This window comes from Microcebus murinus, chromosome X (genome assembly GCF_040939455.1).
Source record: "Microcebus murinus isolate Inina chromosome X, M.murinus_Inina_mat1.0, whole genome shotgun sequence".
In the NCBI taxonomy this organism is placed as follows: domain Eukaryota; kingdom Metazoa; phylum Chordata; class Mammalia; order Primates; family Cheirogaleidae; genus Microcebus; species Microcebus murinus.
Window position 1 is genome coordinate 26,578,169 of NC_134136.1, and position 22,470 is coordinate 26,600,638.

The following is a 22,470-nucleotide window of genomic DNA, read 5'->3' on the forward strand; positions in this document are numbered from 1 at the left end:
ATAAGTTGTTTTCTACATCTTTTTTCTTTGTGGTTTTTTTCAGTAATATTTACTCTATTATTATAGTTCAAAACTGAACACACATATAAACATATAGTCAAAATTCCAAATTTTACAAACTTGTAATTTCAGATTTCTTAAACTAGGGTTTTGTTCTGTCTAGTCTTAGTCAAAGTCTACATTTTCCATAGCCATTATTCTCCTTAATTTTACTAATTTATTTTTAAGCCCTTCTATTGTTATATTAAGTAGCCTCCTTTGACAATGTTCACTTTCGCCATTAGCATTCTAATTCCAAGGTGAAAGAAGAATGCATTACATAGATTTGACAAGTGAAGACATTACTATAGGATTTTCATAAAGGATTTATCAGCATTTGAAGGTTCTGACAAGCCTTTTTATTGAGAAGACTGCCATTCCAGTCATTTAAATAAAATCTCTAGGCTGGACAATTCAATATTGACCCATCTCAAGTCAATAAGACTTGACTTGACCCATTAATATTATTCTAGTTTGAGTTGTAGGTGGTAGAGGATCTTTTATTGCAAAGAAAACAAATGAGTTTTTAAAAAGATTCTTCATAATGAGAATAAACTATCCTAACAAGATTTTAGCCAGCATTGCTTTATTGTGTCCCATTCCTGGCCTTGAGCTAAGATTGTCAACAAGAATAGGAGATTTCAGTTTGTTTTTTAGCCTTTGATTTTAAAACTCACACATAGTATTTGCTATAAGCAGAATAACAGTTACAGAAGAGACAGCAGGTGAAAGAACTGGAATTCTTCATGTGCAACCTGACTGTCCACTGCTGCTGGGTTCAGTGGTCAGGCTACATTATTTTATTCCAAATTATTATGTAGAGAGTTTCAAACTTCCTCCTTCCTCATTTTCTTTCTTTTTGTTAGAAGGCTCCATTTCTTTGTTTTTATAACTGCATTCAGACTGAGGTTTTCAGGCTGAGAACTTGTACAAATGTGTGTACCCAGATGTTTAAATGTGCTTAGTGAAGTTTTTAGGGTCAAATCATATAATGCAGTTCTTGTATTTTCTTATTGAAGTTCCTCTGCCATCAGCATCACTTCAGGCCATGTTATGAATCTAATTTAGCAAAACTGCACCTTATCCCCAAGGGCACATGTTAGAGGGGCAAATGATGGTGCTTTTGAACACATTGGGGATGCATATTTTAAATTTTATTTAATAAGAATTTGAGTTAAGCTTTATTTTCTGTTAAGGTGACTTTTTAACAATTTTTTTTTTCCTAATAATGGGTCATTTTCTAACTTTTTTTTCATGATAAGGATTTTTTAATTTGGATTAAAATGGATCATTTATTTCCCTTTTTTTTCTTTAAAGGCCAAAGAAACCAACAGTGATGAGGTTTGCAATTGTTATTGTATAAACACATTTGCTTCATTTCCATGTATAGCATTCATATAAAATGAAACTATTAACTATAAATGCACTTGAGAAAGAATACAACAGAGCCTATTGTTCAGTGTGCTTGTAATGTTCCTTTTCTCTTTTACATATGCTTTCTGGATGAGTCACTTTAATGGTGTGCTGCTCGGTTGATAGTAATTCTTCAACTAAATATATTCAGTTAAGCAAAATTACAGGGCACTTATAATCATGTTTCGGCCTATTCACATATACACTTGCAACAGTAAATTTTTATTTGGCCTTTCTTAGAGCAAAGATGTAAGAAGTGCTGTGTTACTTTGTCAATGGTTAAAATTAATACAAATATTTAATTCAGAAAAAAATCCACAAGTTCCTAGAAAAGCTTTTATATTTACATAAAATTGTACATTCTAAATATGGTCTAGAGAATGTCACCAGAGCACTGTGATTTTTTTCCCCCTAAATGCATATCAGTCCTCTTATATACTATATAGTTAAAGAGTCTTTTTTTCATTCAAATTCTTCCTTAAAATATTTATTCTCTATTTTTCTTAAAATTATGAATTGGAGAAAGACAGCCATTTAAAATGTTCTGAATGAAAATCAGGCCACTATTATATATTTGCTTGAAGCCAGGAGAAAAGTATATGTATATTTTTCAACTGAAGCAAGTAGATAAATAAGATTTGTGGGGAAAGTTTCTCTTACATATAACTCAAGAGAGTATACTCAGCTTAAAAGGTTATTTATGAAGTACAAGGAAGAAAGCTATAATAAAGAACCCGATAGCTATAATTTAATTTTTGAGTGTTATAATTCAGATTCAGTAATTCAGTAGCAGATGTAAAAAATGAAATGAGAGAAAAAAATTAAAGTGCCACCAGACTGACTAATCAGTCATTGAAAATGCCTGTAGTGGGAATTTACTCAGATAGAAAATGTTTGCACTGTCATTAAAGACTCCTTAATTTATATTAGTGAACTAATATAATGACAGCAGAAAAATATACCCTGAGGCTGAGGCTATGCAGAAGACAAGCATTTCTAACTCATTCTGGTACTTAAATATTCTTGGTGCTCCTGGTATCCTCATCTCCCTGCCACCTCTATTAAAGATCTCTTCTCTTCTCTTCTCTTCTCTTCTCTTCTCTTCTCTTCTCTTCTCTTCTCTTCTCTTCTCTTCTCTTCTCTTCTCTTCTCTTCTCTTCTCTTCTCTTCTCCTCTTCTTCTCTCTCTCTCTCACACACACATATACTCCTTAGAAATATTAGAATTAAGGTAGGGTAACACTAACTACAAAGAAAAATAATCATAATATTAATTGATTTTCAACTCTTAAGATTGGAATAAATGTATTAAAGGCAAGTAATCAGGCAGGTAAATGCATATTAATTCTTTTCCAACACTTTTTTGGGGGTCTGTTGTCTTTCAGACAAGTCTAGAAAGCCAAAATAAGTAACTTTTAAATGTTTCTGGAGAAATCCAGATTATTGCACAAATTTTAATTTCCAGAAATATTCTTTAAATTTGGAACTTGCTAATATCTCTAACAAATTGGCTGTTCATTAGTGTAATTGTTGCTAGTTCCCAGACCTAAAATACCATGTACCCTGTAAAACCTAAAAACAAAAATTACAATCTAAGTTTATTTTTCTTGACTAGAAAGAAAACCAACATTAAATTAAATCAGGCTGTAGTGGGGGTACCAGGTCTGGAATGTCTGCTTTCTTTTTTGTTTCCCCTTAGATTACACCTAAATTGTTGTTTAATTCTTGGTAGCATATTTATAATAGGAATTCTTATGTTAGAAGGTAGGGTATGGGGGGAGGATCGTGAAATATGATATGAATATTTGTAGATTACCTATTATGTACCAGTATAATGATAATCACTTTATAATTATCAAATAATTTAATTTAAATTACTACCCTTTAAGGAAGGTATTATTTTCTTCATTTTGCAAATCAGGAAACGAAGGCCCAGAAACGCTAAGTCACTGGCTCAAGATAACCCAATTAATAATTGGTATGGCTGAGATTATAATTTGTGGGGCCCCAGTGTAAAATGAAAATGTGGAACTTCACTGTAAAAATTATTAAGAATTTTAAAACAACAACAACAAAGCATTAAACAAAGTGCAGAGCCCTTCTAAGGATGAGACACTGTGCAACTGTACACGTCATATGTCCATGAAGTCAGCCTTGGTGGAGACAACCAGACACATTAAGCAATCACCTGTATTTTTTGTAAAGCTGTGACAAGTTTCATAATTTTCCCTCTTGTAATTGCTTTCGTCCCTCTTCCCTCATTCCTATGTCTCTGGGATTACATCCTAACCTCAGTAAGAGGTTAGGGACTTAGACTGTGATATTGTATAATCTGAATTTTTCAAAGTTGAGAGGCTGGTCCTAATCTCTTTTAATGTCACTTCTAACTCAGAGATAACAAAATTTCTCTAATGTAAGGAAAAACACTTTATATAATGGTATTGTTTGTTTAATGCAGCCATAAATTTTTGTCTAAACTGCTAATTCCTGGATTATTACATCTCTAATATTTTATTCTCTTTTGTTCAGGTGTAATATTAATAATTCATTAGAGGGGTAGAATAGAAGAGCCTAATAAGGAAAGGTGCCCTTTATTTCTCTTTCTTATCTCATTTCCTAACTTTCCAATTTGTCTAAACATCTCCCGTAAGCCTTCCTCCTCTATATATTGTTAGACAGATTGCAACTTCCTTCTTCCTTTCTGTACTGATGTAATAATTCATATAGTAACTTTCAATCATTGTGAGTATAGCTAACCTCTGCCTGCACTTTCAGTTGCAGAAGTGAACATAAATTTAAATTTGAAACTTCTTGAAATATACATATTCATTCAATAAACATTTATTGAGTACCATGTGTAAAGCACAGTGATAAGTACGGAGGGAAAGGCAAAGAATTAGATCTGGATCTTACCATTAAGTAACTTGAGGTTTTATAAAGGAGACTGTGTATTTATGTACTTGAGACAAAAAAAAAAAAAACAATTGAATTCAAAGCAGAATGTGATATGTGGGAGATCAGTTGAACAAACAAAAAGTGCATATCAAATGGTAGAGAATTTGGAGTAGAGCTCTGGAGGGATTTATAGAGGACTAAGGATTTGACATGAAAAATTGGCGAGGACAGATGTTCAGAAAAATATTGATTTATTGAGAATTCAACTTTAGGGTAAAAGCAATTTCACTGGATTAAAAAATATTCTCTCCTGTTATTTGAAATGTCTAGACTGTTGTGTGTATAGCAACTAGATGAGGCTGTCTTTGTATTGAACTATCAGGAGATGAAGTCATTACCATCATCCCCTTTTTTACTGGTAGGATTACTATTGTGACCTAAACCTGACCTTTCAACACGTTTTGTTTATTGCAGAGAGTTAGCCTGAGTTTATTTCTTCTGTAGGGTAGGAAAAGTAACTCTTCCTTCTATCCGTTTTAATTTCACTAGCTGGGGTCCCTGTAACAAAAAGCAGATTAACAAGAGAAAAGAACACAAATTTCTTTTAAGTTTTACGTGACACAAGAAGGAAACTTCCATAAGGAAATGAAGACTCTAAGAAAACAGTTAAACCTGAGTGTTTTCTATAGTAGTTTTGATGAAGATTGGAGGGTTGTGGGAAAATATGATAGGAAGAAGCAAAAGTATGAGCTAAATTAATAAACTGCAGTAAACCTAACAAGGCTCGTTTGTTCAGATTTCTCTCTGTGCCCCTTTGTCTTTCAAGATAAAGGATGTTGGTTTCCTCAGTGTATAGAGAGGTTACCTCTCACATGAGACTCTATGACATGCTTTGGGGAAGATCAGAAAGTCCTTCCCTTATAGGTGTCATTTCTAAAATTCCTTCAGTTTAGAACACTAAATATACCAAGACACTACATTTTGGGGTAGTGTGTCCTGAACCCCATCATATCCGTGTACCTAAATAACATAAGTAACTCGTCAATTTTTTATCTTCAGCTTTTCAATCAAGCACGAAGGTGAAGGAGAAACCTGTTGAATAATTAAGGAGAATAAACTGGTAAAAAAAAAGCCTAACTGAAAGAAATGTAATTTTAAAGTCAGAGAGAATGACATCTTCCACAGCAAACCAATCCTTTAAATAAAGCAAGCAATGATTGCTGAACCACTAGCAAATTTTTTGCAAGACAAAACTCTCTTAGACTTCTCCAATAAAGAATAATTTCCTAGCCAGGGCAAGAGAGACAGAGAGAGACTGAGACTCTGTCTCAAAGAAAAAAAAAAAAAAGAATAATTTCCAAGCTTGTCAGATCTAAACAAATGGAACTAAATTGGACAGAGCTATTTAAACTGATAGATTAATAGGGGAAAAAAATTGTCTTTAGTGTTGATGCTTGATTTTCAGTCTCTTGAACTTCCACATACATTTAAGGTTATTTTTCCTCATTCAGTTATAAAGGTGTGTTCCTCAATGATGAATTTGTATCAGAATAGTTTGGCTGAAATTTGCCAGGGGATTTTGCCATTCTGTTGTATTTTTCATTGTAATACAGGTATGTCTCTAAATGAGACAAACTTTATTAAAAAAAAAAAAAAGAATTGTAGTATTTTTCTGTTTGTGTTTCATGGTCCTTTAATGAAAAGAACAGGGTTTCAGAGGCCTGGATTTAAAAAGCAAGGACACAGGCTATCTGTGAAGTTGTAATACTTGCCTTTTCTTTATAACTAGAATCCTGGCAAATGCTGTTGATATTGATAGAAGTGTCTTCATACATAATTGCCAGTCATACAGTAAATAGAGTAATAGAGGATCTGTAAAATAGTTACAAGTTGTAAAAAAACAAAGGTACCCCATATAAAAAAGAGGTCATGAGAGATCTGGAAAGTGTGCATGTATCTAGGAACAGTTTCAATATATTAATAATACTTAAAATTATTGGTTATCAATTAGAAAAAAACAGAAAAGTGCAGAAAATGTTAGGGGTAATTAAAGCAACTAATAATGATAATGTTTGAGGTCATGCTGAAGCTTTATGGGTACATTTATGCTCATGTGTTCGCTGGGGTTTGCTCTAAATTTTCTTTCAGTGGTTATTTTTGACATCTCTGAGTTTGAAAAGTACTAAAGATGGGAACTTTTACCATTAGATGTTGGTTTCTAAAATTAGGATATTTTAACAAAAGAAAAATATTTGATCCTTTTATATAATTTAACCTTAAATCATTTATAGAGCCAAGAACATGCTTTTATAAGATAAAATCTCTTTGAACCTTAGTTTCTCTTTAATCTTCAAATTACATTTTAAAGAATGAAATATTAGGAATTCCATCAATAAATTTAAATAGAAATGGATTCATTTGAACTAATGGCTGACTAAAATGGTGACATTACCATATTAAACATGATGATTTGGTATATTATATTACACATTTTCGTTTATTTCATGAAAAGTATAATTTTTATTAGCAGTAATTCAGAAAAAATGTGAGTTGACTTCATGTAACTATTCTCTACGTTATAAAAAGGCTTTAACTGATATTGTTTTGTTTTAGTTGTTTTGTGGAACACTTGGTAAAATATTCTAAACACTTTGCACCATTGTTCTTTAGTTTCAGCTCAAATTCTCAAGAGCAACCTTGCAGCAATGGAACAACAAATTGTTAATTTGGAACGTGACATCAAGAAATTCCCCCAAGCAGAAAATCAACATGATAAGTTTGTGGAAAAAATGACAATATCCTTTGTTTATTAAGCATTTTGTTTATTTGTTAGTCTCTGTCTATGTGTCTGTTTACTAACTGGGTGGTTAGTTCTAGACTTGCTAGTCTATTCACACTGTCTGGGTGAATTTGTGTATATGCTATTTTTATATTGGCAGCATAAATTTTGTTTCATGATGTTTTGAACCAGATAGAGTAAGCAAGGGAACAATTAGATCGGAAAAAATGTCGTTTCTCAGAGAAGGATTTCATTTGAAAGCTCACAAAATATGCGAGGTAAGTCTTATGAGGCTTAATTATACCTAAACAAAACAAAGAACATTCTTCTCTAGGCTAGTCTTGGTGGCTCAGCCTATAATCTTAGCACTCTGAGAGGCTGAGGCTGGAGGATCATTTGAGCTCAGGAGTTGGAGACCAGCCTGAACAAGAGTGAGACTCTCTGTGTACTAAAAATAAAAAAAAATAAGCTGGCCATGGTGGCAGGCACCTGTAATCCCAGCTACTCAGGAAGCTGAGACAGCAGGATCACTTGAGCCCAGGAGTTTGAGGTTGCTGTGAGCTAGGCCGATGCCATGGCACTCTAACACCAGGCAACAGAGTGAGACTCTGTCTCCAAAAAAAAAAAAAAAGAATATTCTTCTCTAGCCAAATGTTTAAAGGAAATGATCAACAGGAAAAGAAGTTTTTTGTCTGAGTTTTTTTTTCTTTGTGTGCATATATTTTCTGAGTACATGTGCATTTTCAAGGGTAACCAGAGGATAACTAGTATCAGTAAGCTGAAAAAAATGTGAAGGATAAATGGATACATGCATGGATGGATAAATTGATCAATAGGTGATATATTTAAATAAATAGTAGATAGCTATATAACATTAAGAATTTCTTGTTAAATAAACATTTTTGAAACCCCTATTTTACATGCGGTATATTTATATAAATTAAAGAAACATATGAAAGGAGAACTTGAAAAATAGCATTTAGCTTGAATTGTTTAATGTTAAATCTGGCGTCTAAAGATAAACTACATTACAGTTGTTTTTTTTTTAAGTTTTATTTCTATTTTGGTTTTCAAAAGTTAAAGCCATATCCTCCTCCTCTGGGTTTAAATAAATATCTTGAACTGCAGATTGATTCACTATTTTATATCTCTAGAGGGAATAAATACTGTAAATTCTTTATCTGATAATAAGTAAATTCCTTCAACAACTATATGACAGTCACCTTGTTTCAAGGTTAAATCTATTGCCTTTTTGTACTCAGATATGTTTTCTTTCCTGCCCAACTTGGAAGTTACTGAGTTGAACTCGAATTACTTAAAAATGGCAATTTAGGTATATGTAAAAATTTTTTTCACTCTCAGTGTTTTGGTTCATGAATTAATACTTGTTTTGTATGGTCCTTGAGTGATTCTGAGTGCTTTCATAAATATAGATATTAGAAACATAAGTTTGTGAGTGATTGGAGTCAGGGAGTCCTCAAAAATAACCTTGGATTGCAAAACCAGCCACACTGGGATACTTACCGTGAAGGTTTCATTTTATTGCTGATTAGATTTTTTTTTCAAATGTGTTATATTGTTCTGTGGCTGGAAACACCATCTTCTTCTTCCACCTCTTGATTTGGGTTCTGGCCTCATGTATTTGAATTTAATTGATGATCCCCTTGTCCTTTTGAATATTTTCTTCTACAGTTGGCTGGTGGCCACACAACAGCTTGCACTATTGAGTCTTTGTTGCTAATTTAGAAAAAGAAAAGTAATTTCAAACCCTCATGAACTTGGCCTGGGCTCCTTGTTTTATTTCTCTCTTTATGCAGGTAATTAAGCACTTTAAAATGAAAATCCAGAGCCTTTTGTATCTGTATGTTACAGATGAACGGTTATTCTTCGTTTAAGTGGCACTAAAGTGTGACTATTTGTCCACAAGGGAATTGAAAACTATATTAAAATGTGTGGAGCTGGTACTTTGCATATCATATTTAAAAAAATAAAAAATAAAGCAATTTATTTCAGAGAAAAAATAGAATATTGAGTTGAATTGGTTAAGAACTATGAATTAATGGATTACAATGATAAAATTATTCTTGCTTTGGAAGACTCCTTGGTTACCCATTGAGAATTTTGATCTTCTAGAAAGAGACAAACAAAATGCATAATCCTTATATGTATATATGTTATGTTTGTTCTGGTGCCTACTTGATATTTTTCTACCCTTCTGGCAATTCAAAAAGAAAGGATACTTTATTGTGGGGTACTTGATCCTCTTTTAAAATTACAGCCAGGGTTCAATTTCTAGTATAGGATTCTTTTTTTCTGGATGATCTTTCTAATATTTCTATCCCCTGCCAATAAATTGTTTTGCTTCAGGTCACTGGCCCTTTAAATTGAATAACTAGGTGTACAAATATGGCAATAGTTTCCCTTGAAAGTAACCTTACCTGCTTACACAATAATCTCTCTATAAGGACTGTGAGTTCAAAAACTGAATAGCACTCCCATACCTCTGTGGTTTCAGAGCCACAACAGTGCTATGGTTAGCAGCAATGGCATGATGACCACAGGACAACTGAATATGCAGATTGGATCTTCAACAAATCTCCAGCTTGGGCTATGTCCTGTAACACCATATGTTCACCTGTACTCTTTCACAATTATGATTGAACACTTAAAATATGCTAGGCATTGCCAGGTCCAGAAAATACAGCAGTGCATAAGATAGAAAACTTGACCTCTGGCTGCAGAGAATCTGGCATTTACATTCTCTCTGTCTTGCTGTCCCCATGGCAGAGATCATGCCTGGTTTGTTAATTGCTATATGCCCATCAGAGTGCCCACTACCTAGCACAATATAGGCACCCAGTAAATATATGTCAAAGCACGGAATATTATAGCTAGAGACAATGGAGATGTCCAAGCCTTTTACATAGCACTTCAAAAAGGAGAAATTGTCAAATAGTGGTAGGCTGTGCTTGTAGTTATAAAAATTTTCTTCATATAAACCTCAGGAACTTGAATAACATTGAATCACCTTTTTAGAGCATACCTGTAAAGTATAATTAGTTTTAGGAGGGAGGATCCACAGCTTTTAAAGTAAATGTCAAAAAAAAAAAAAAAATTGGCCACAAAGCCCAAAAGAATAAAACTTCTCCTGGAGTGGCCAACGCTATATCCAGCCTCCTGAAACCACTGGCATTACGAGGAAATTCATCACTTCTGTCTTTTTCTCTACCCAAATTGGTTGCTTGTTCTGACTCAGAAAAAATTAATTGGTATAGGGGAGAAAAGATTTCTTTCCTCACCCATCACAAGGTTCATGGCTGATACCCTGTAATAAAAGATTAATGAGAGAAAAGCATACAAATTTATTTAATGTGAGTTTTGTTAATACATGACATGGGAACCTTTGTAAATGAAGACCAAAGAAATGGGAAAACTGTGTATTTTTATGGACAGTTGTTCAGAAGTATGATTGGAGGACAAAAGGGTGGGATCTAATGGTAATCAACTGCATGGAACTTAGCAAGGTCTGTTTGTTTAGATTCTTCTGGCCTCTATATGATATTGCTTTCCTCTGGGTATAGGGCAAGAACACCTGTCATATAAAGGTCTTCAGAGGAGGAGGGAAAATGAAGGCCAGAATGTTACCTTCCTAGGTTTTATGGCCTGCTTCAGGGAAGAAGGGGCAAAGGGAACTCTAGTTTCTATGGCCTGCTTCAGAAGAGAGGGGGCTGGAGAAGGTCAAAGAAACCTTCCTGCTTCTGTGTTTTACTTCAATTTTCTTCATCTTAAAATGCTCAGTATGCCAGTTGCTATGGTTTTAATGTTTGTGTCTTCTCCAAAATTCATGTTGAAACTTAATCCCCAATATAACAGTGTTAAGAAGTGGGACCATGAGGAGGTGATTAGGCCATGAGGGCTCTGCCCTCATGGGTGAGATTAGTGCCTTTATAAGAGAGTTTGAGAGAGAAAGTTTGACCCTCCTTTTGCTCTTTTGCCCCTCTTTTGCTGATGTGAGAACACAGCAGGAAGGCACAGATTCTTGCCAGGCACCAAATTTGCTATCGCATTGACCTTGGACTTCCCGACCTGCAGAACCCTATTTAACCCTATTTAAAAATTACCCAGTCTAAGGTATTTTGTTATAGTAGCATAAACAGACTAAGACACCAAGCTAGCATGTCCTGTACCACATCAATGGAAAGAGTAAAATAAAACTAATTTTATAATATTACAAAAGCAGGAGAAATGGGGAAATTCTCTCATAAATTATAAGTGGGAGGTTCTAGAATTAAGGGAGCTGATCTATAATGCATATATTAATAATAATATATATATTTAAACACATGATGTTCAAAAATCTAGATAATTATGTAGGGAAATTAGTGCTAGTATTCTGATTTTTTAAAAAGCAAAGTTCTTATTATTCATGCTAATATGCTCATCATAATCATAGCATTGGAAGATTTTAGTTCAATTGTTTATATAGAGAATTGAAATAGAATCTGTACTAGATTTTTAGTAAATAATAAAAATGATGATATAGTCATACTAATTTATTGAATGTTTACTGTGTCAAACACTGCCTAATTTTACATACTTAGAATTTTAAAAAATATTTCCATATATTAAATAGAATTCTCTATATCTGATGATAAAATTGACCACAGTTGTCCCTGTGTCATTGAGTAAGGTAGAGTCAAGTCAGGATAAGTTCAACTACTCACAAAATTTTTTGCCATGGTGTCATTGTTCTCAGTTTATTGATTTCTAGGGGTCATCTCATTTTATCTTTTAAGGTTACCAGGAATTCTATAGTCTCTGTCTGTATAGATATTGGTAGGATGAGGTTCAGAATTACATCCAGTTTCCATGCTTTGAAGAATAACCTATACTTGAGAGAGTGAGAGGACTCCTTGCCAATCTTAGGTTTCTTCTTCTTTTTCTTCTTCTTTTTTTTTTTTTTTTTTTTTGTTTTTTTTGGAGACAGTCTCATTCTGTTACCCCAGCTAGAGTGCTTCATGGCATAAGCCTTACACACAGCAACCACAAACTCCTGGGCTCAAGCAATCTTCCTGCCTGAGCCTCCCAAGTAGCTGGGACTACAGGCATGCGCCACCATGCCTGGCTAATTTTTCTATATATTTTTAGTTGTCCAGCTAATTTCTTTCTATTCTTTTAGTGGAAGCGGGATCTCGCTCTTGCTCAGACTGGTGTCGAACTCCTGAGCTCAGGGCTTCTTCTCTTTGACTGGACATTGTATGTGACATTGACATTATAGGTAACATTGCAGTTTTTGTTTTCGTGGCCAGTAGTGTGACTATGAAAGAATTTTTCTTTTGTAGGGGAGCAAAAGTAGTATCTTTTTTTCACCTATGACAAGGTTGATAGCTGACACCCCTATAACAAAAGACAGATTAACAAAAGAAAAGCATAACAAGTTTATTTAACCAACATTTTACATCACACTGGAGGCTGAAGACCTAAAGACCCAGGGAAAACTGTCTTTTTATGCTAAGTATGGTAAAAGAAGTGGATAGTTGTTGAGAAATATGACTGGACAAAAAGGGGAATGATCTAATGGTAATTAACTGGGGCAACTCAGCAAGGCCTGTTGTTCAGATTCTTTTCTGTATCTCTGTATGACATGTCCCCCCTATTGGGGTAGACACCTGTCACATGAATGTCTTCAGTGGAGCAGGGAGAATCTCAGAGAGTGACTTTCCTAGGTTTTATGGCATGCTTTTGGGGAGAAGAATTCTAGTTTCTATGACCTGTTTCAGGGGACAAAGGGCAGGCAGGAGGAGGGCAAGAGAAGGCCAGAGAGACTCTATTGCTTCTGTGACCCTCCCAGTTGTCCTTCAGGTCAAAGTACTTAGCATGTCAAGGTGCCATACATTGGGGTGCTATGTTTTGAACCCCAATACTTTTCTTTCTTTTTTTAAATCAAAACATCACTTTTACTTATCATTCCTTACTTTTTCTGACAGGAAAGAGACCCGTTCTTAAAAAAGGGCTTCTTAGACTTTGAAATTTGTATTGTGGTCCATTCTTGACATCTTAAACTGTCTAAAAAAGGACTTTAACCACAATGTTGACCTTACTGCTTATATCCTGTTGACAAATTCCTTACCACATTTACTCACAGAGATTTTGTCAATGGCAGGGCTGTCTGTTGCCCCAAATCAGCTTAGCTTTTTGATTGACTGCCAGCTAAATCATTTCCCCAACTGTAGGACAGGGAGTGACTGAGCAGCAGGGGCACCATTAACACATTGACAAGAAGAGCTGACAGAATGTTAATGACATTAACACCCTGTCAACTAACTATCAACACCTGGGATTTCCTCATAGTATGAGGGAAGGCATTTGAAGTGGTTACAAATGAAATTCCTGAGAAGTACATTGTCCTTTCCAGACAATTCAGAACAGATTTGGGGCCTTCACTGCACTGCCACTATGTTAATTTTTATTCTACTTTTATTTATTAACATAATAATTTTAAAATAGATGAAAAAACCCACAGAGTTATTATTCAATCACAAGTAACATTTATCACCTTTGAGGACATGCCAGTAACAGGTTTTAGGGGGATGATAATTCACACTTTGTAAAGTAAATGTCATAAAATTGACAAAACAAAAGTAAAAATAGCTCTCTAGAGCAAAGTTGTTGTTTTTTTTTTTAATTTTTGGAGTTTTGTTGTTGTTGTTGTTGTTGTTTAATGAATATAGTAATCCTGGTCATATACTGCAAGAAAAAATGAGAACTTTAGACTGGGAGGAAGTTCACCACCTTTGATTCTCTCTCCTTATCCTCAATTTCCTGCCTCAAACTCAGAAAATTAGGAGTTCAAAGCAAAACTTGGTTTTTTTATGAGACTGCTCAAGGAGGGGCTGTTACAGGATTTTTAAAAAATAAAGGGCAAGGTCAATAATGGAGATAATCTGTACATTGAGAAGCAAATTGTTTTCAAAACCATGTAGGGAAAATACTTCTTTTTTTAAAAGCATGATTCTTAGCATTCTTTAAAATATACACTCTTCACAATGACATTGGAAATTTTTAGTTAAATTATTTGTACATTAAATTAAAATAGAAGATATAATCATTTATGATAAAAATAAAAATGGTAATAAAATAGTAATAATGGCAATTATCATCAAAGAAAATCAGAGCCAGACAGAATTACAGTGGTACAGGCAGGTTTTATTCAGGAACTGTTGCAATAGGGGCAGGGAGACCTCAGTATGCAACTGGGTTGCATTCTAAATACAATGACAACAGAAAATAAGCCAAACTCTGTAATATAATTTTAAAGAGATTTATTCTGAGCCAAATTTGAGGACCATGGCCTAGAGCCACGCCTAAGAAACCTTGAGTAAGTGGACTGGCTATTGTTGGGTTACAGTTTGGTTTTATACATTTCATGGAGACAGGATTTACATGTAAAGTCGTAAATCAATACATGAAAGGCATACATTGGTTTGGCCCAAAATGACAGAACATCTCAAAGCAGGGGTTTACAGGTTATAGGTGGGTTTTAAAACTCCTTGATTTATAAGTGGTTGAGAAAATGAAGCTTTGTCTAAAGGCTTGGGATGTTTTAAGTTATGATAAGGAAGTCTGTTAATCAGAGACAAGCCATTGGACATATACCCAGATTCAAGTGATTTGTTATGTTAATTGAGGACCTGCAGGTTTGTCTTGCCATAGCCTTAGGCCAGTTAATGAGTTAGAAAAGATATGTGTAAGAAGGGAGGGAGCATGATAAGGCTTGTCTGACCTCCCTTCTCTTGGCCAGCAACTCAGCCTTAGGGTATCCCCTTGGCTAAGAGGAGGTCCATTCAGTCAGCTAAAGGGGAGCTTAAGGTTTTATTTTTCATAACAACAAGGGCAAGTGGGTATTTATAGCCAAGAAACAGGATAGGGGGCCATGGATGGAAAATTACTAGAAAGAGATCAAGGATAAGGAAGATTCTGGCTACACCAACCCAATAGGATTCTTGCTAAAGGCAGGTCGGGGGAATAAGATGTGGAGCTTGGGGGATGAGCAATTTAGTTAGATATGGATGGTGGTCAGACACCAAGGGTAGAGAATTTGATCAGTTATCCAGGATTTTTGGGAAACTGACCCAATAGTATTCTTCCTAAACCTGACATTGGAGCTAAAGACAGAGCCCAAAGGTGGGGCCTAGTCAAAAAGGTTCCTCTTAGGGAGGACTCAGAGGAACCTGACTAAAATTTGGTTAAAGAGAGAGTCTTTGTCACTCTTTAGTGCAGGCGTCCTCAAACTACGGCCCTCCGACCACATGTGGGCCGCCTAGCACATTTATCCGGCCCTCTGGGTGTTTTTTGCCGCAGCTGCTTGTCCTGCTTAGCAGTCAACTGTCCTGGGTCCACAGTGTGCACTCTCCAATGGTCTGAGGGACAGCGAACTGGCCCCCTGTTTAAAAAGTTTGAGGACCCCTGGTTTAGTGAATGTCATGTGTCAGCCACTATGCTAGGAAAACATACCTATAACTATCTGCCTATCTAGCTATATCTATCTATCTATAGATTCTCAAGTATCCTCCAAAGCAATCCTATGCCCTATGTACTAAAAAGGGTGGATGCCTTGAGCACCTTCCAGACTTTCCACCCTAATACTCACTTATCCCATCTCCCCCAGAAAGCCTTTCCTAATCATAGCAATCAAAATTATTTTCCCTGTACCCTGTGTTCTCATAACATTATAATACTTCAGTTATTGTACTTGCTGATTTGCCTATGCTCTTTTTATGGACACATCTGTTTTGTACACTGGGTTATATACTATTTTGAAAAACAGATTCTTATTCATCTTTCAGTACTGTAAAACAAGCCTAGCACAATGCTTTCTAGAAAGTTAAGTGCTTAATAAATGTTTACTTAAATAGGTTAGAGTCCATTGTATAATGATTAATATTAAAGTTAACATTCTGGCAAGTAAACAGAAAACATAAGCTTGTTACTCTGGCATAACCTCAGATTGCCAAAAGAAAGGGATCTAACATGTTTCAAATACTCCTTTATCATAGTTTGATTTAAAATACAGATATTGAAAATTATGTCTTAACAAACTCTTAGAAATCCCATTCTAAGAAACTATCTGAATGGAGCATATGCTTTTAGGATCTGTTAGTATAAAAATTTTCTCTTTGAAAAGTCTTCCTAGTTTGAAATTCAGCCTGAAATTATATAGACTATGAGCTACATTTTTCAAACTTTGTTCAGGGAATTGATAGACATTTGGTGTGTGATGCTAATGGTGAGAAGAGAATATATTGCTCAGTTAAAGGGTGCATAAACCCTCTCAGGCCACAAGAGACTCATCTGGGAAATCATCTTTTTCAGAACATAAAATGGGACTTAATTTGTCTGAAAGAGTTAATGTACCCTCAACCTGACAAATTCTCATCATTTTCACCAGAAGCTAAGTTTTAAGAGATGTAAAAACCTTTCCATGGGATTTATTCATATTGAGTAGAAATGATACAAAAAGGAAGCTGGAAAAAATAAATTACTCAGTATGATTATGTTTTTTGTGTATGCATATATACTAGAGAGTAGATAGTATATATGCATGTCTATTAATATAGGTAAAGACATTTTGGTATTTATAAGATCATAAATTAGATACCATATTAATAGCAATGAATCTATGAATTTGTTTCCTTTTGCTTTGATTTCAAATATGCTAAAACTGGTTTCAATTATAAAGAGCACATATGGTATGTTAAATATACATACTTTATATGTAATAATAGTGATGTTAGTATAATTCTTCAGGTACCATAATCTTGCAACCAAATCTCAATCATGTACTATTTTTTTTAATGTAGAGAAATATATCAGTATTTTTTTCTACAATAGAAGTTTGTTCACTTATTTCTAGTTAGGATCTGTGTAACATGCAGCTTATGAAAAGTGTAGCAAGTAAATTTAGGTTTTCATTGAATGTTCCCTGTTTTTTTCTTTGGTTTTAAACTTCAATATAAAGGAAGCTTTATAAGGTGAAGACTGAAAGAAAAGGCAAGAAAGCAAGTCAATATGTTTAGTAATCATGTATTGATGTTCTCTTTTGTGTTGCAAAGTAACATAGGATAATAACCTATTATATTATCCCAACTCATTGGTGAAGTTAGAAATGGAAAGAAATATATGACTAACATTACTAAAAATTATCCAATTAAATTCTGATGATGGGAGTATATATATACCTCATAAGACATGCATTTAGAACTACAATCAACTTGAGATGATTACATCCCAGCTACTCACTGAAGGCTAAAGGACTTACCAATAGTGAGAATGGAAAATCAATGAAAAATAAAAAAAGGAATCATGGACAGGCTTTCCAAAGGTCATCTGTGAGAAGGAGAATAGGCCTGGTTACCCATTGGTGGTGTCTGAGCAGAGAAAAGACATGAGTAACTGAGTGATAATGATTCCTAGAGGTGACAGTAACAACCCTCTTTACCTCATCAAAAGCAATATTTAGTAAATGGTTTTTTGTATCTGGTAAGGCATTGTCAAATTTATGGGCAGCAACTCTATTCAATTACTGATCTCTAGATGCCTTTATCATGGGCCTGACTCAGAACCTATATATAAAAGTACTTTCAAACTTTAATGTTTTTGCAAATGCAAAGTATTTTTCTTAAACCATCTGAATGAAAAGATATTTGGACTGGTATCAATGGATCTAAGCCCTAGCCTTGGCTGAGGTCTAATATGATCTTAGGAAAGATGCTCTGTTTACCCATTTGTAAAACTGAAACAGTAATATTTGGCTTGGCTACCGCATGTATGTTGTTATTAGGGTTAGGTATAATAATGAATTTTAACATGCTTTGTAAAAATGGAATAACCATACAAAAAGTGTCATTGATTTATTTATTTATCATTCTGCCCTAATCCTCACAAATAGGAAATAAATTATTTCCCCCAAGGAAAATGTTCTTTATAAACAACAGTGGTCTTCTTTTGTCCAACTTCATTTTATCCTTTTTTTTTTCTAATTTAAGTTCTAAGTTTGCTTTTTGTTTTTAGACCTTTAGAGAAAAGGCACATTCTTTAAATTGTAAGGAATGCCTGTGGAGGAAGCAGGATGCTACAAGGAGTATCCAGATGTTCAGTGTTAGGCAATTCCCTACCTTTTTCACTTTGGTAGGAAAGAGAAAGAGACAAACAAATGAAATTTAAAGATTCTTGCATACTCCTTGAAAGATGACATTCTAAATGCTATGACACCTATAACATAAGAATAAGGTGTATTTCCTGCTTGCAAGGAAGAATGTAGTCAGGAGGTAAAACTGACAGAAGACAGCAAAAAACAATACAAGATGATTTAATTGCTAAATGAGTATAGTACAGTGTAAAAATGCAATAGACATTTTCAGTAATCTTTACTATCATTTTGGTTGGTGAGAGCATTCTGGCTGTGGCCACAGTCAGGAATTAACATTGCAACTTTATTATTTTGTTGGAAATGTATTCACAAACCAACCAAGAGACCCAAATGAAAAGTTAAGTATGGAAATGCATTCCAAAGCCAAATGGAAATGACTGGTATATTATCTTTTGTTTTGAATTAGATATCTCTCATAGCACAGGTAATTAAGAACTAGGTGTACCAACAGCTTCCCAAGGTTTACAAATAAGTTTATTTCCATGCTTTTATCAAGCAGCATATATTTATCAAGCAGCTACTGCAGTCCCTAACACTATACTATGTGCCATGAAACTGAAGCATAAAAATGAAGTGCAGAATATTCTCTTGGATCTAAAGGAGTTTAACATTTAGTTAAGAGCACATGTATGAGAAATATGTGGCTAAAAGGATGGTGTTTAATACAGTTTAATTATGTGGCATTGTTATAAATGCATTAAGGATTAACAAGGCCAGGGATGTTTTTAAAAAATTTAATTAAATTATTTATTTATTTATTTAAATGCAGGGTCCCACTCTGTTGGAGACTGCAGTGCAGTGGCGTAATCATAGCTCACTGCAACCTCCAACTCCCAAGCTCAAGCAATCCTGAGTAGCTAGGACTATAGGCAGACACCAGTACGCTGTCTAATTTTTTGTTTGTTTTTTGTAGAGGTGAGGTCTTGCTATGTTTCCCAGGCTGGTCTTGAAGCCCTGGGCTCAAGCAATCTTCCCAAGGCAGGGGACATTGTGGTTTGTAGCAGCTTCATGGACAAGATAACTTTCAGCTCCTCCTGAATTGTAAGCTGTGTGCCAGTTTACTATGTTAGTTTTGTGATGCCCATCTTTTGTATTATAGTGCCTGTTACATAGTAGGGCTCAAATATGACTGGAGAATGAATCAATGCATGATTTATTCTCTACTGATATTTTATTTCAAGGTTATAGTTAAAAAATATTTTCCTCTGTCCTCTCATAAGTCATCTAATTGACTTTCAAAACCATTTAATGTCTTTACTTAAACAAACAAAACCCCTCACTAATTATGTCTGCATTAGGTAAACACTAAAAATGATTTTACATTCTAGGAGCTCACTCAAACTGGAATATGCAGATATACTAGGATTAGGTTAAAGAAGAATTCAGACTTTAAGATTTGACATGAACTATCAACATTATAGGTATTTAAAAATTTATAAAGAGGATTTTTTAATATCATATTTTGATCAGTGATTCCCATATTATAAGATTAAATGGCTTAAATTCACAGAGTATATTAAAAATAATTTGTTATAGGCATTGAGATGCCGTATGAGGGGGCGTATATGTTAGGTCATCTAACATATCTGCCTAAACATTCAGATATCAATGCATGATTGACACAGAGTTTGCCCTCAGCTCTGTTGCATCTCACTTTTGCCCACACATTCTTTTAATGCCTGAATTTCCCTTGTGTAAAAAATATCAAGACTGTGAGGTATATAAAAGTAAGGCTAGGCGCAGTGGATTACGCCTGTAATCCCAGCACTTAGGGAGGCTGAGATAGGAGGATCACTTGAGCCCAAGAGTCTGAGACCATAGTTGGGCAACAGGGCAACACAGTGAGACCGTGTCTCTACAAAAAAGTTAAAAATAAGCCTGGCATGGCTGCCTGCACCTGTAGTCCCAGCTACTTGGCAGGTGAGGCAGGAGGATAGCTTGAGCCCAGTAGTTTGAGGCTGAAGTCAGCTATGATTGCACCACTGCACTCCAGCCCCAGTGACACAGTGAGAGAGACCCTGTCCATTAAAAAGAAAAAAAAGACATGTACCTGTCATTTCATGAATATATTAATATAAATTAGAAAACAGAATCAACAATATACCCAAATGATTATAAAACAGTATGGGTGTGATAAATGCAATATACATGAGGGAAAATCCATTCTTTTTTTTTTTTGAGACAGAGTGTCACTCTGTTGCCCGGGCTAGAGTGCCATGGCATCAGCCTAGCTCACAGCAACCTCAAACTCCTGGGCTCAAGCAATCCTCCTGCCTCAGCCTCCCGAGTAACTGGGACTACAGGCATGCACCACCATGCCTGGCTAATTTTTTGTATATATATTTTTAGTTGTCCAGCAATTTATTTCTATTTTTAGTAGAGACTGGGTCTCGCTCTTGCTCAAGCTGGTCTCAAACTCCTGAGCTCAAGCAATCCTCCCACCTCAGCCTCCTAGAATGCTAGGATTACTGGCATGAGCCACCGCGCCCAGCCGGAAAATTCATTCTTTAAAATAATGAAACCCAGTACATGCATAGAGGTTTTCAGTCTGTGTTGAGTGTTCACATACAGTGTCTTAGTAGTAGTTCACAGCAATGGCTGACTTTTGACTGAATACTTGGCGGATGGTTTTATGGAGAGTTATAGTCCAGATACAGCAAAGACTCAGAGTCAATAAAGATCAGTATGTGTTGAGGGGCCGGGCGCGGTGGCTCACGCCTGTAATCCTAGCACTCTGGGAGGCCGAGGCCTGCGTATTGCTCAAGGTCGGGAGTTCAAAACCAGCCTGAGCAAGAGCGAGACCCCTGTCTCTACTATAAATAGAAACAAATTAATTGACCAACTTATATATATACAAAAAATTAGCCGGGCATGGTGGTACATACCTGTAGTCCCAGCTACATGGGAGGCTGAGGCAGGAGGATTGCTTGAGCCCAGGAGTTTGAGGTTGCTGTGAGCTAGGCTGACACCACGGCACTCATTCTAGCCTGGGCAACAAAGTGAGACTCTGTCTCAAAAAAAAAAAAAAATGTGTTGAGGGAACATCTACTAGACTGGTTTGGCTGGGAGTAGTGATAATTATTACTAGGAAAGAGGGTAAAAATCAAATTCAAAATAATCAAGAATCTGGTCTCAAGAGTTTGAACTGTAAGTATTTAGTATGTTGTAAATAACGGAAAGGCAAGGAACTCTTGTTCTCATCCTTCTCCCTATTACCAGCCACCACATGATATTTGCCAGAATGGGGTGATACTTGCCACCTGCCAACTACTGATTTGGGTAAGGACTAAGGTCAGAATTATTTCCAATATAAGGTGTTGTGTGTGTGTCTGATGAGACAGATGGTATTTTATTTTTTACCTTCAATAATGCATTTAACTGCCCTATAGTTAGGATTTGTAATACAGTTATAACAACTTGCATTTATATAGTGTTTTACAGTTTAAAAAGCTCTTTTATGTTCTCATGTCAACTCTCAAATGTTCTGTAAGAAAAACTATCATTTTAACTCTTGCACCTAGTTGATATTTTTGAGGATTCGTCTATTCCACAGCTATTTTTTATGTTCTAGGCATTGTGCTAGGTACTTGGAATACAGTGGTGAACAAAAAAGATATAAAGCTTACCCTCAAGGAGATTTGAGGCTGCTGGAAGAGACAGACATTACATAACTACATAAGCAATCATGGCAGCTGATATGGAGGAGATTTATAATGCCATGCCAGCCAACAACCTAGTTAGCAAGAGCTGCTCTCCCGAGAAAGTAAAGCTTGAGCTGAGATTCGAAGGATGGATAAGAATTAAATCAAGGAAGAGGTGAAGGGGAATGTTAAAATTTTTGACAGCTTGGTAACTTGGTGATGATTTGGTTAGTTTCTTGTCCATGGTCTTTACTGCCTTTGAAGTTGGAGAGTTAGAAATCTCTCAAATTAAGCTGATTATTGAGGACGTTTTATCTTTCAAAAACTAGTAACTTTTTTCTCCAAAGTTACTTTTACTATTGGCTAGGGATTGAGTATGGGTATTTTTGAAAAGCTGTATCAGATTCTGTGGAAAACTTAAAGCTCTGAGGACCTTGTGGGAGCTAGAATATTTCAACAAAAGAGGTTGGAATAGATTTAGTTATTTATCCAAAC

General features: G+C 35.1%; 1 protein-coding gene across 3 annotated transcripts in view; it reads left to right on the plus strand.

Annotated features, from left to right (window-relative positions):
• Positions 1-22,470, plus strand: part of DIAPH2 (diaphanous related formin 2) — an 824,298-nt gene that overhangs the window by 503,121 nt on the left and 298,707 nt on the right. For all 3 annotated transcript variants that reach the window (XM_075999380.1, XM_075999381.1, XM_020285092.2), the window contains one exon: positions 7,017-7,141. In XM_075999380.1, coding sequence (XP_075855495.1) covers positions 7,017-7,141 — 125 coding nt within the window. The remainder of the gene's footprint in view (positions 1-7,016; positions 7,142-22,470) is intronic.